Source organism: Kryptolebias marmoratus, linkage group LG8 (assembly GCF_001649575.2).
Source record: "Kryptolebias marmoratus isolate JLee-2015 linkage group LG8, ASM164957v2, whole genome shotgun sequence".
Taxonomy (NCBI): domain Eukaryota; kingdom Metazoa; phylum Chordata; class Actinopteri; order Cyprinodontiformes; family Rivulidae; genus Kryptolebias; species Kryptolebias marmoratus.
Genome location: NC_051437.1, coordinates 1,262,051 through 1,273,790, shown reverse-complemented (window position 1 = coordinate 1,273,790; position 11,740 = coordinate 1,262,051). Strand labels below are relative to the sequence as shown.

Below are 11,740 nucleotides of genomic sequence, written 5' to 3'. Positions count from 1 at the left end.
ACTCGGCTCTATTCTGTTCTACACTGCCAAGGTGATTTTCCATACAACTGATCACTGCCTTAGTGTGGGCGGATTGTCATTGCGCAGCTGCCAGAAACTTACCACCAACGGGTAAATAAGTGAAATTAAGTCAAAAACACTCACCATTCTCTGACACAGTTTCTAAAAATGTTGTTGCTGATGTGGTCCATGAATTGACTCCATTTGGTTTACCTCCATCTGAATTCTGTTGTCAGCCAAAACGCACAAAAACATCATAGCACTATGGTTTTGTTTTAAGTGTTGCCATTTCAATGTGTGTGTGTGTGTGTGTGTGTATATATATATATATATATATATATATATATATATATATATATATAGTCTGCTGACTTTGAATGTTCAGCTTGACTTGGCTAGCCAAGTAAGGTTCTAAGAAGTACTAGGAAGTGAGCTCGAAGTGGGCGGGACCACAGAATAGAAAAACTGAACCCGTGCTGTGTTGAGCCGAGCAGAGCTGAGTCAAGCCTGTGGAAAAGGACCATTAGATAGAAAGGGGGAAAGAAGGTGAAAAGTTAGGGGAGGTTTAAAAATGTGCTTGTGTTGCTTTTCAAGCTGGGGACTACAGAAGGCATTCCTAATGATAACTTGTAGTTTTCAGTTCTTGTACAACTACTTTAGGTAAAGGACATTCATCAGCATTTCCAAAAGATGTAAGAACCTTTTATGTCCAGTGAAATGCATTGTCAAATGTTTTATTTTATCAGAAGTGGTGGAGAATAGTTGGTGGAGATGACTGTTAAGAGCAGAGTGGGCTCTTTTTTGCAAATTTTACTCATTTTTATTGGAGGAGCATTGTATGCTGTAGCAAACAGCACTTTGTGAACAATCTCATGGGAACTTTATCAATGACCCTCTGAGGACTGTGGCTGTGTGTGGTCAGACCAGCTCTTTCATCCTGTTTTCTTTGTTTTAATGCTGACTTCTTGTAGCTCCAAACACAGCAGGAGTAAAGGTAAGTCCCAACATGTCCTCCTAGCTACAACAACTCTGACAAGCTCAGCTGCATCACAGGGTTGGGCCGTCAGGAGCTGGAGGTGTGTGTGGCGGTGGAGTCGTTGGGTAAAGAGCTCCGGCGCTGAGAGCGTGCCCCACAAAGCAGCAGGAGGCGCAGCTCTGGAGCAATACTGCTGGAAAAGAAGCTGTAGATCCAGGGGTTGGTGCACGAGTTCAGACTGGCTAGCAACATCAGCAGGGTAAAGGCTATGCCTGTAAACACACACATACACAGGAGGAGGAAGAGTTTAAAAATTACACAGGACTTCTGTGAAGGCAAATTACTGTGAGGGAAAGAAATGCTTTAGAAACGTCCATTTGAAATGACATCTTATCTTAAACTATTTTTGTATAAAATTGGTGAAACGTATGATCTATGAATAATTTATGCAAAAACAATCTATAGTTACCCTTGTTTGAAATATCAAATATTTAAAAATGTGTGGCACTTACACAGAATTTAGTTTAAATTGAATAAACTGGACATGAGTCTAATCTAATGTTATTGGATATGTGCATTGTAGTTCTGAAGAAAACAGGTGCAATGTTGGAATGGAACCAAAAAGTTTTGTTTGTTACAATATTTGTTTCAAGTTGGGTTCAAATTCTCAAATTGAGCATAAAATAAGGCATGAAATTAAAATCACAAATCAGGATATTCCATATTTTGCCAAATTTTATTTATACTCCAAAAAACAGTTGAGCTTGAAGCAACTGACAGAATTTACAAAACCTAATAATGTAAAAAAGTAATAACTTTTAGACCGTATGAAGTGGCTTTAAGAAGATCTTAGTATAAGTCAGGGGTATGAGGCGAGGTACAAAGTGGATGACTGAAAGGATGATAGCAGTGAGAAACTTCATTGTCCTCTCATAAAACCAAATGCACCAAGCAGCTTTCAATTTTCTTCAGCTTCAGGTGAATTAATACTTCCATCACTTTGTACCTATACTTCTGTGGGTACAAAACATAGCCGCCTGCCACAGGCACATTGGCATCCTCCCCAACGCTGATGATTTAATCTACTCTAGTAGACTTTTAAAAGCTCTGCCTTTTAATAAGCTACCCAAAAATAATAATTTGGACAAATATACTATTTTTGTGTATAGGTTAACCTTGAAATAGCATGTTTTATATATCAATGGTCAGTATGAAGCATATTCAAAGCAATAGTGCTACATGTTATGAGTATGCTTCTGTATTGTGACACTAATAAAAAATCTAACAGCAGGAGGTTATACTGTAAGTATAAGGCAAGAAAGAGCGTACCAAGTTGCAAAAGTCTGACTTAACCAGCTCCCATGTAAAATACCTCATAAACTCCCACTCACAATATTGTTTCCTGAGGACTGTACTCATCAATGAGTTGATAACCAGCCCACAGAAATGACAATGGAGGCTAGACAAGTCAGGCCACTTAAAATGAATTACCATAAATGTGACAAAATGTGTGAAGCTAAAATTTAGGAATTAGGTCTGGATAAGATTTAATTTGGCTCCAGATCTGTTTTGAGGATCTCATTCTAAAATATGCAAATACTTCTCTGGGCAATTGTTGACAGACTGCATAATACTGCTGGAGACAGAGTGAAGTGGAGGGTTTCCCTCAAACATATATATTTTTCAAAGTGCACCTTCCTGGGGTGGGTCAGGATCCCAGGCGGCCCACATCTGCACGCTGAAGAACGGGGCCAAGCAGATGGAGTAGACGAGTACGATAACCAGTGTCATCCTGACTGTCTTTGACACTGCTGCGACTTCCCCACCCTGGGCAGCAGAGGAGACTTTAGGCGGGTGGTGTGAACAGACGGCAGAGGGTGCTGTGGGGTCAGACTGCAACTCAGCTGTCATGGAGAACAGAAAGTAGACTTTCCTTTAAAAAAAACTACATATTGCAGGTACAAGCTTTCCTGCTGACCTTTACAGTGTTAAAACATTTTTGAGATGAAGTATTGATATAGCATCTGTGGTCAGATGTCTGAAGCCAATCTTAAAATCCATCCATGCATTTTCTTCATACACTTGTTTTGTTCGGGATCAAGGGGGAGCTGGTGCAGTGGCAGAAGGTGGTGATATTTGTAAGGTGGGCTAACAGATATATAATAAAATGCTGTAGTTTGGATTTCAACAACAGAAGCATCCAATTTGAAATAAAGAAAACCTGCTATAAATTGACATCATGTCATTTTTCATCACAAAGACAACCTTAAAACAAACCACCATCAAAAACCAAGCTTAGACAGAGCCTCTGTCAGTTGTCCGATACTTCATTCCTTTCATTAAGAGTGTCAGCTATAATCATTTCAGATGATTTTTCCCAGTCAAACAGCTTTGCATAACACTGCACCACACTCCTTGACACAATTACTAATCACACTAATAAAGTAAAATGAAACAAGACATGCAATATTGGAAAGTGCTTCTTTTTTTAAAAATGAATCCTACCTTATTTAAAGAGAAGCTCACTCCAACAACTTTTCTGGGATCCAAAAATGTTAATAACCACCTCGTTAAAGATCTGTTAGCTACACTTGCTGTTAGCCAGTCCTTTCACTGGAACCAAGTCACAGGAAAACTTTGAATATCCTTGGGTCTATCTGCTCTCAACCTCTTCACCTCCGGTTTGTACACCAAATACATTAAGGAAAAGGAGTGAGAAATTAAATAATTCACCATGTTTATCTTTCTCTTGCTCACCATCGCACTTATTTCAGTCCACGATAAACCACGCCCACGTACACTCATGCTCGAGGCACGTTATTGTACATCCACCCTCATTGGCTAAAGCCTGAGGTCATGGGCTGACCCTGGGCTGAACTTAATTAGCCCAAATGAGCAGCAAACCGAGGGGGCAGGACAAGACAGCTGACAATCATTCTATACCAGGCAAGATAAGGGGCTGAACAGGGCTGTAAAAAGTTAGGCCTTTGGAAAGACTTGGGGATTTTCCTGGCATCGTTTGGCACCAGTTTTATTGTAAATTTCACAAAATGTGATACAATATTTTTAGTTTGTGTTTATGAGGTATTTTAACATTTATACTGTAAACACCAGGGAGGGCTTAGCCCTACTAGCCCACTGATACCAGCCGTCCCTGAGCTGGTACCTATCTCCAGCAGTCATTGTGCGAGAGGCAGGGTCCACCCTGACAGATTGTAAGTTCAACATGTAGAAAAACTACGGATCTCAATATTGATTCCCCTTGGTCAGACTGAGTTTCGTCTATCTTCCTTGTGTACTGCTCAAGAAGAGGTAAAATCACCAAAACACCTCAATATGTCAGTGAACGTCGGTCTCACCAGTGCTGCAGGTGTGAATTTCACACTGTGTGGAGATCCTTTTGGACCTGAGTGGATTCAGTGGCAAGTTCTGGCAGGTGGATCCAGCATCAAAGCCGTTGTGACTCTCAGGGTTGTGGAATGTGATGGGGGGGACATAAACAGGTACAGTGGGCTTCCCTCCTCCTCCCCCTCCTCTGCTCTGGCTGTCTTGTCTGGATGGGGGGAGGGGGTTGGGGGACAGGCGGCGCCCTGATTTTCGGTACAGATTGTGGTAAATTTCCATGAAGATGCGTACCTGAGGAGGACATATGAGAGGTTCAGTAATGACAGTACCACATTAAGGTTTCACACCTGTTCAGCTGTGGTCCATCCCTCTGTACCTGGCAGACAGTGATGATGAGGACAGGGATGATGAAGACAGCCAGGGTCATCCATGTCACGTAGGCTTTGAGACCCCAGGACTCTGTGAAAGTACCCCAACATTCGTACACCCCCGGAGCCACTTCCAAACGGGAGAAGATAAAAACCTGCCAGTTAGAGGGAAGGTAAAGAGATGTGGGGAAAGCAGAAACCAGGTCATGTGAAAAAAAAAAATTTCCATCTGTGACGTTTGTGAAACGGGTTTTGCACATTTGGAAATTAAAATGTGCAATCTCATGTGATATTGTGATATCTCACACTCAGAGTATGTGTTGTGAATGACTCTCAGCTACTTTTATATCAAATATTAACTCAAAAATACTTAAATTGAGTGAGTTATAGCCATTTTGTGCCAGTTAATGTTGATTAGCTATGGCAACCACCTTGAAGTGTATTGACACCAAAAGATAATCAGTTGCAGATGTACACTCAATGATTAATTTCTAGAAGTTTCATAAAAAAATGTGCAGGGTTGTTCATGAGAATTTTGCTAACAGACAAACAGGGTTGACTCTAACAGGTAATGCAAAATTTTGAAGCAAAGATATTTCACAATGTGTAGCAATTTGAGTATACAATGTGATTGACTCTCAGCTACAACCACATCAGAATCTTAGCACAATATCAGTAAAATTGACTAAAATTGTAGCCATTTTGGGTTTTCAAAAGTCAATTGGCTGTAGCAGCCATCTTGATTTGGGTTAGCTCAAACAGTTAATCAGATACATCTAATTGTCAGGTTTTTGTTCTGGTGCCTCCGTCTCGCCAGCCTTGCTCCACTTCCCCGCTGGTTCATTGTCTATTGTCTCTTGTCTCTGGTTGTCTGGTTCCCTTGCCTTGCCTTGCCTCACCTTGCCTTTGTGTTTTGTTTTGGACTTTTGCTGCGATGTCAGCTTCCTGAAGGACACCTCGCTCTCACCTGATTCGCTCTCGTCTGACCTGCCGTGGACGGTTCCTGGGCCGTCCCCCGGAACTCTTGCCTCGCCATGGATGATTCCCGGGCCGTCCACCTGAACTCTTGCCCTGCCGTGGACGGCGTCAAGGCCGCCCACCCAAACTTTTATTTTCTTGTTTTTGTTTTGTTTTGTTTTCCTGGCCTTTTGCCCGGTCGGTTTTTTGTTGGTTTTGTGCCCTCCGTCCTTTCTTTTTGTTTTTTCCCCCTCCACCCTCCCGTGCTAGGTTTTGTTTTGTTTTTCTTTGGGACATCAGGAGCCGTCCCTTGAGAGGGGGGTTATGTCAGGTTTTTGTTTTGGCGGTGTGTTTCTTTTTGTATTTAGCATTTTGTTTCTAGTTTCTTTTGGTTTTGGTTTATTGTCTTTGTTGTTTTCCTGTTTGTTGCCCATTCATGTCATCATTCTCCATTTATCCTCAGTCAGCTCTTGTTTACCTGCCACGCCCATCTCCACCTGTCCGCAATTGTAATCACTCACTATTGCCTGGTCATTTTCTGCACTTTCCCGCTGGTTCATTGTCTATTGTCTCTTGTCTCTCGTCTCTGGTTGTCTGGTTCCCTTGCCTTGCCTCACCTTGCTTTTGTGTTTTGTTTTGGATTTTTGCTGCCAAGTCAGCTTTTATTTTAATAATTTTTTTTTTTTTTTTAAATGAGTCTGCGCTCTGGGTTCATCGCACTCTCTATGGATCTTGACATTAATGATTACTTTCTGAAAGTGTCATTAAAATATGTTCAATGTTTCATGAGATATTTTGCTAACAAACAGAGTTCACTGTGTATTTGACAAAATTTCAAGCAAAGTTCATGCGCAATCTATTAGTGCTTAGAAGATATGTTATGAATGATTCTCAGCTACTACTACATCAAATTTTAGCTCAGTAGCTGTATAGTCGACTAAATTTGTAAACATTTTGGGTTGTTTTGAACTCCAAAAGTTAACGAGTTGTAGATGTACATCTGATAATCAAACAAACACTTAAACATGGGCAAAAACATGAATTATTGCCCTTTTACCTTCAACTGTAGATGATAATTAATATGTCTACTGTGTTCTGCTTATTTTTTTTTTTATTTGATTGTGTAACATTTCCAACATGTTCATGTGAATCTATGTGGTCACATGTTTTTCCACATGGTAAATTCATGTGTTTTTGTTGTGTAAAGGGTGACTGAGTGATGCTACCTGTGGTAAACTAAGCAGCAGGGACAGACCCCATGCCTGTACTATAAAGGCATTCCAGCGCTTTGAGGCCCCACTGCGATGGGCTTTCAGGGGGCAGCAGATAGCGTAATGGCGATCCATTGTCATAGCAACAATCATGTAGGAGGAGGCAAACATTCCGAGGACCTGCAGGTATTTCACTAAGCGACACACGAAGTCTGGGCCAGGAAAGAGGCCCTTAGCATCCCACACCAGCTGTGGTAATACCTCAGAAAAGGACAGCAGAAAGAAAAAGAATGTAAACCAGATAGTATACATATATACGTAGTACATGAATGTATGTGTGTGTATGTCTAAAAAAAAACAAAAAAAAAAACTTCCATCTTGCCCTATTTGTTCCATTTTTCACTTCAAGCTCAGGTCTTCTACCAGAAGTCTGGGAGCTTGAGGGATCTGCTCAGAATCTTAGCTGTTCCTAGGACTGTGCTCTTCTGAACAGAGATCTCCAAGGTTGTTCCTAGGAACAGCTAAGATACTGTGTGTGTGTGTGTGTATATATATATATATATATATATATATATATATATATATATATATACATAATACAATAATACAATACATACATACATAATACAATCTACTGTGTATATATTTGTTCTGAAGAGGCGCATTCATCAGTTACCTCCTCTACATAAATGACATCAAGCTGTATGCCAAAAATGAGCAAGACAAAATCAAACTGAAGAGGTTGAACTACCTGAAGGCAACATTGCAGATGTCCAGGACAGCTACAAATACCTTGGTCAGCCATAAACAAGTACCTACAGAGAGTAAGGCAGATCCTGAAGGTTATCAGATAAAGTGCCAGTCATCAGATACTCAGCTGGTGTAATAGCCTGACCAACAGAGGAAATAGAAGCCACTGACATCAAGACACAAAAGCTCCTCACAATGCACAGAGGATTTTACTCCAAGTCCAGCACCCTGAGGCTATACACGAAGAGAAAGGAGGGAGGCAGAGGACTAGTGAGCATCAGAGCCACTATACAGGATGAAACAACCAAGATCCTGGAGAACATCTGGAAGAAAGCCCCCAATGATGACCTGCTAAGTGAATGTGTCAGGCAGCAGAAACCTAACATGGAAGAAGAGAAAGAGGAACCCTCATAGAAGGACAAGCCTCTGCACAGCATGTACCACCAGCAGATTGAGGAAGTGGCTTATATCAACAAATCCTACCAGTCGCTAGAAAGGGCAGGACTGAAGGACAGCACAGAGGCACTAATCATGGCAACACAAGAGCAATAGCGGCTGGGGTCTACCATACCAGGCAGGACCCAAGATGCAGGCTGTGTAAAGATGTCTCTGAGACAATCCAGCACATAATAGCAGGATGTAAGATGCAGGCAGACAAAGCATACATGGAACACCATAACCAAGTGGCTGGAATAGTGTACAGGAACATCTGTACTGAGTATGTACTGGAAGTCCCACAGTCAAAGTGGGAGACTCCACCTAAGGTGGTGGAGAATGGCAGTGCTAAGATACTGTGGGACTTCCAGATCCAGACTGACAAATAGGTGATGGCTAATCAACCAGACATTGTGGTGATCGTCGAGATACAGAAGAAAGCAGTGGTGATAGACGTAGCAGTCCCACGTGACTGTAACATCTGGAAAAAGGAGTTTGAAAAGCCTCAGTGGTGCCAATGGTCATCGGAGCACTCAGTGCTGTGACCCCCAAACTGGAAGAGTGGCTACAACAGATCCCAGAAACAACCTCAGAGATCTCTGTTCAGAAGAGCGCAGTCCTAGGAACAGCTAAGATACTGAGCAGAACCCTCAAGCTCCTAGGAAGTGCAGGTGGTTCTAAACCTTTTTTGGGGTTAGGGTAATAATAAGAAATAATAATAAAAACCAACAACAGCTTTAAGTCAACCACTGTCAACAGCTTTAAGTCAACCAAAAATCTTAAACTTAGTTTTTACTAATAAAAATTGGAATTGTACTAAATTTTAACTATTGTAATAATGGGATTTGTAAATATCTTTCATTTCAATTCTAACTAATAAGAAGGTTATTGTGACCAGGAGAAATGCTATTATTTAAATCTAAAAAAGTAATATGAAATATGAAGTATGATTTGAATATATAGTAAAACAGCCTGCCTTACTTTGTGCCAACTTGAGCAAGTGAGCAGGCTGTCTCACTGTGGGCTCTATATAATAGCACAAAAAAATCTCCATACAAAAACTCTATTTTGACACGTGTGCAGGAGTTCTACTACAGAAAAATTGTTCTGGTCTAATATCCACACCGATGATAAATAATAATTACTGTAATAGTTAATGGTACTTAGGAACTAAATTGCTGTCCATGTAGATTTGAAGTTTGTTTTTAGAGGATTGAATTTTGCTTTTAAGGTTAGCGTTATATTTCATAATGTTCATGTTCAAAGAAAGGATTAGCTATTCAGTTATAAGGAGCCAGGTACTGCTTTTTTTTTAATGAAGGGCAGTTGTGGTGCTACAGAAAATTTAAAAAAGTGTGTGTGTGTTTGTGTGTTACCTGGAACAGTGCCACCACCAGATCAGCCACACAGAGGTTTAGCATAAATTGGTGTAGTGGACTGCGTCGTCGTCTCCGCTTTAGCAACACCACCAACACCAATCCATTGCTAAGTAACGCCAACAGTAGAATGACTGCCAGCACCACCACTTCTGCCACTGCCAGCAGGGGGTCTCGCTCCCACTCTGTTATATTTGTGCCCATCGGGGTCTCAGAAACCACAGACCAGTCCATAGACTGGTATGTCTCTGTTACCATAGAGATGGACATATTGGCTGAGAGAGCAAAGACAGGAACATGGAACGGAGATGTTACAGTCATCTGAAAAACAGACTTCTAAACTATAAGAAAAAAAAACCCAATGCTAGCATTTCTGTACTTTATTGATATTCAGATTGCTGATTGCACTAATAGTTTATTCCACTTCAATGTAAAAGCTGTCTGTAAATTATATTGGAAAACATTCACAAGAAAAAGTAAGGACACCCTCTGTCAGTTCAAGGGTTTTATGCATCAGGACATAAAGTTTATCTGGTCATTTCCAGGATCTAAAACTGTTCAAATCTAACCTCAAGTGAACAAAAACAGATTCACAACACAACAGATTCCTCATTTATTAAACAAAAACAAAGCCAAAATGGAAAAGCTATATGTGCAAAAAATAAGACCACTCTTGCTGCTTTTACAGGATTTAAGAGGTTTAGGATCATCCAGGAGCTGCTAATCAAATGTATTGATTAACTGATCATCATCAGTGTTATCACCTCTTTAGTGACACTGCCTGTTCAAGCATGCCTCTGGCTGATTTTTACGCAACATTACCAACCTTAGGTGAGACACCTTTTGACTACTGGCTCCGGCTGAACAGAGCCATGGAACTGACAGAAGACTGTCTTAAGAGACAGAATAAGTCCTTTGCATATCTGGCAAAGGAACTGACTGCAATGTTTATTCGTCACTGCCCAGACTCAGAACTGTCTCTGATTTTCAAATGCAAGCCGTTGCAGCAGTGGACACCTGCTGATGTGCACGAAAAGTTGCTGGAGCATAGCAAAGATCAAAAGTGTGGCCCTCAGCCGAGTGCGTCCAGTGCTTTAAGTTTTCAGCGACAGGAGGTGGGTCCTCAGGTGCCACAGGTAACATGCAGCAGTAAAGGTACCACGTCATCACCGATCCCTGACTCTGTACCATCTACTGGACTTAATGCACCAGCGCCTGCTGATCGTCTTGATCATGTGATAGCTCTGTTGGAGAGAGTTCTGGAGGGTCAGCCCCGACGAGCAAAGCCACCTGCTAGAGATGATGTCAGAGCTCATCGAAATCAACCACACAAATTCGTGCCCTGTGTGATCTGTGGTGACACTGAACACTCTACCTATTACCACTGTAGAACCAATCAGCTGTGCTTCATCTGCCATGCTGCTGATCACACACGGGCTCGGTGCCCCAAGGCCGTATCTAACATAGTGAGAGGGCCTGACTCACCTGCCCAACAGCTGGGAAACTAGTTGGCCTACAGGAGGGGGCAAGTGTTAGGCCTGAAATTGTGCCCCAAGAGACTGATTTTGATGATTTGGACTCTGTGTACCAAACTGTCTGTGAAGAACGACAGCTTGGTCATCGACCAGTACTTCAGAACACCCAAAGACTGAAACAACATGATGAACTGTTCTATGAAAATGTGACCCTTGGTGGCAAAGTATCTGTTAAAGCAATACTCGATAGTGGCTCCATGGCCTGCACCCTCAGTACTGATCTGATGCCCCACCTTTTAGATCATGCAGTATTTAAGACCCTCACCTTGCAACCCACGGATGTTGTACTTATTGGTTGTGGTGGCTCAAAGACAATCCCATCTGGTGTGTGTGACATTACAGTGGAAATGTATGGCTGCAAAGTTGTTGTGCCTATGCTGGTGGTTGCGGGACAAAGTGAGGACCTCATCATAGGCAGCAACCTTATGAGACATTTGGTCAATCACCTGAAGACTGAAGATGGTTTGGGGGTGAAATGCAGCAAGATCTTAAATGCAGAAAACATGTCTGATCACAATGTGCGGAGTTTAATGTCAGAAGTGGTGGTTCCGGAGAGTGTCAGTGGTAAGATTGGAACTGTCAAGCTACAGAGAGCCATAACCTTGGAACCATCGACAGAGCACCTGGTCCGGGGCAGGCTGCAGCTAGAAAGTCATGAGGACGTGGGGAGTGCTGTAGTGATAGAACCCACGGCAGCGAGGTCAAGGCCAAGATCAGTTATGGTTGGCAGGACTGTGGCTCATGTTAAAAGTGATGGGTGGCTCCCTGTAAAAGTCTTAAACCCCTT

At 41.9% G+C, this 11,740-nt stretch overlaps 1 protein-coding gene across 1 annotated transcript; it reads right to left on the bottom strand.

Annotated features, from left to right (window-relative positions):
- Window positions 1-417: 417 nt before the first annotated feature.
- On the bottom strand, window positions 418-11,449 carry avpr2ab (arginine vasopressin receptor 2a, duplicate b). Its single transcript, XM_017407112.3, has 6 exons — window positions 9,419-11,449; window positions 6,873-7,118; window positions 4,698-4,844; window positions 4,336-4,612; window positions 2,671-2,880; window positions 418-1,248 (listed from the first exon to the last, which is right to left on the bottom strand). Exons 1-6 carry the CDS (start codon window positions 9,737-9,739, stop codon window positions 1,064-1,066), a joined length of 1,386 nt encoding a protein of 461 aa, XP_017262601.2. The 5' UTR covers window positions 9,740-11,449; the 3' UTR covers window positions 418-1,063.
- Between the last annotated feature and the right edge of the window lie 291 nt (window positions 11,450-11,740).

Bases quoted from the DNA above. Each gene is read 5' to 3' on its own strand.
- avpr2ab (XM_017407112.3), bottom strand. From the start codon at position 9,739: ATGACTGTAACATCTCCGTTCCATGTTCCTGTCTTTGCTCTCTCAGCC. The intron at 7,119-9,418 runs GTAACACACAAA...TCCTTTTCTGAG, and splicing joins TGGTGGTGGCACTGTTCCAG to GTATTACCACAGCTGGTGTG. The intron at 4,845-6,872 runs GTAGCATCACTC...TCTAACTGGCAG, and splicing joins TGCTGCTTAGTTTACCACAG to GTTTTTATCTTCTCCCGTTT.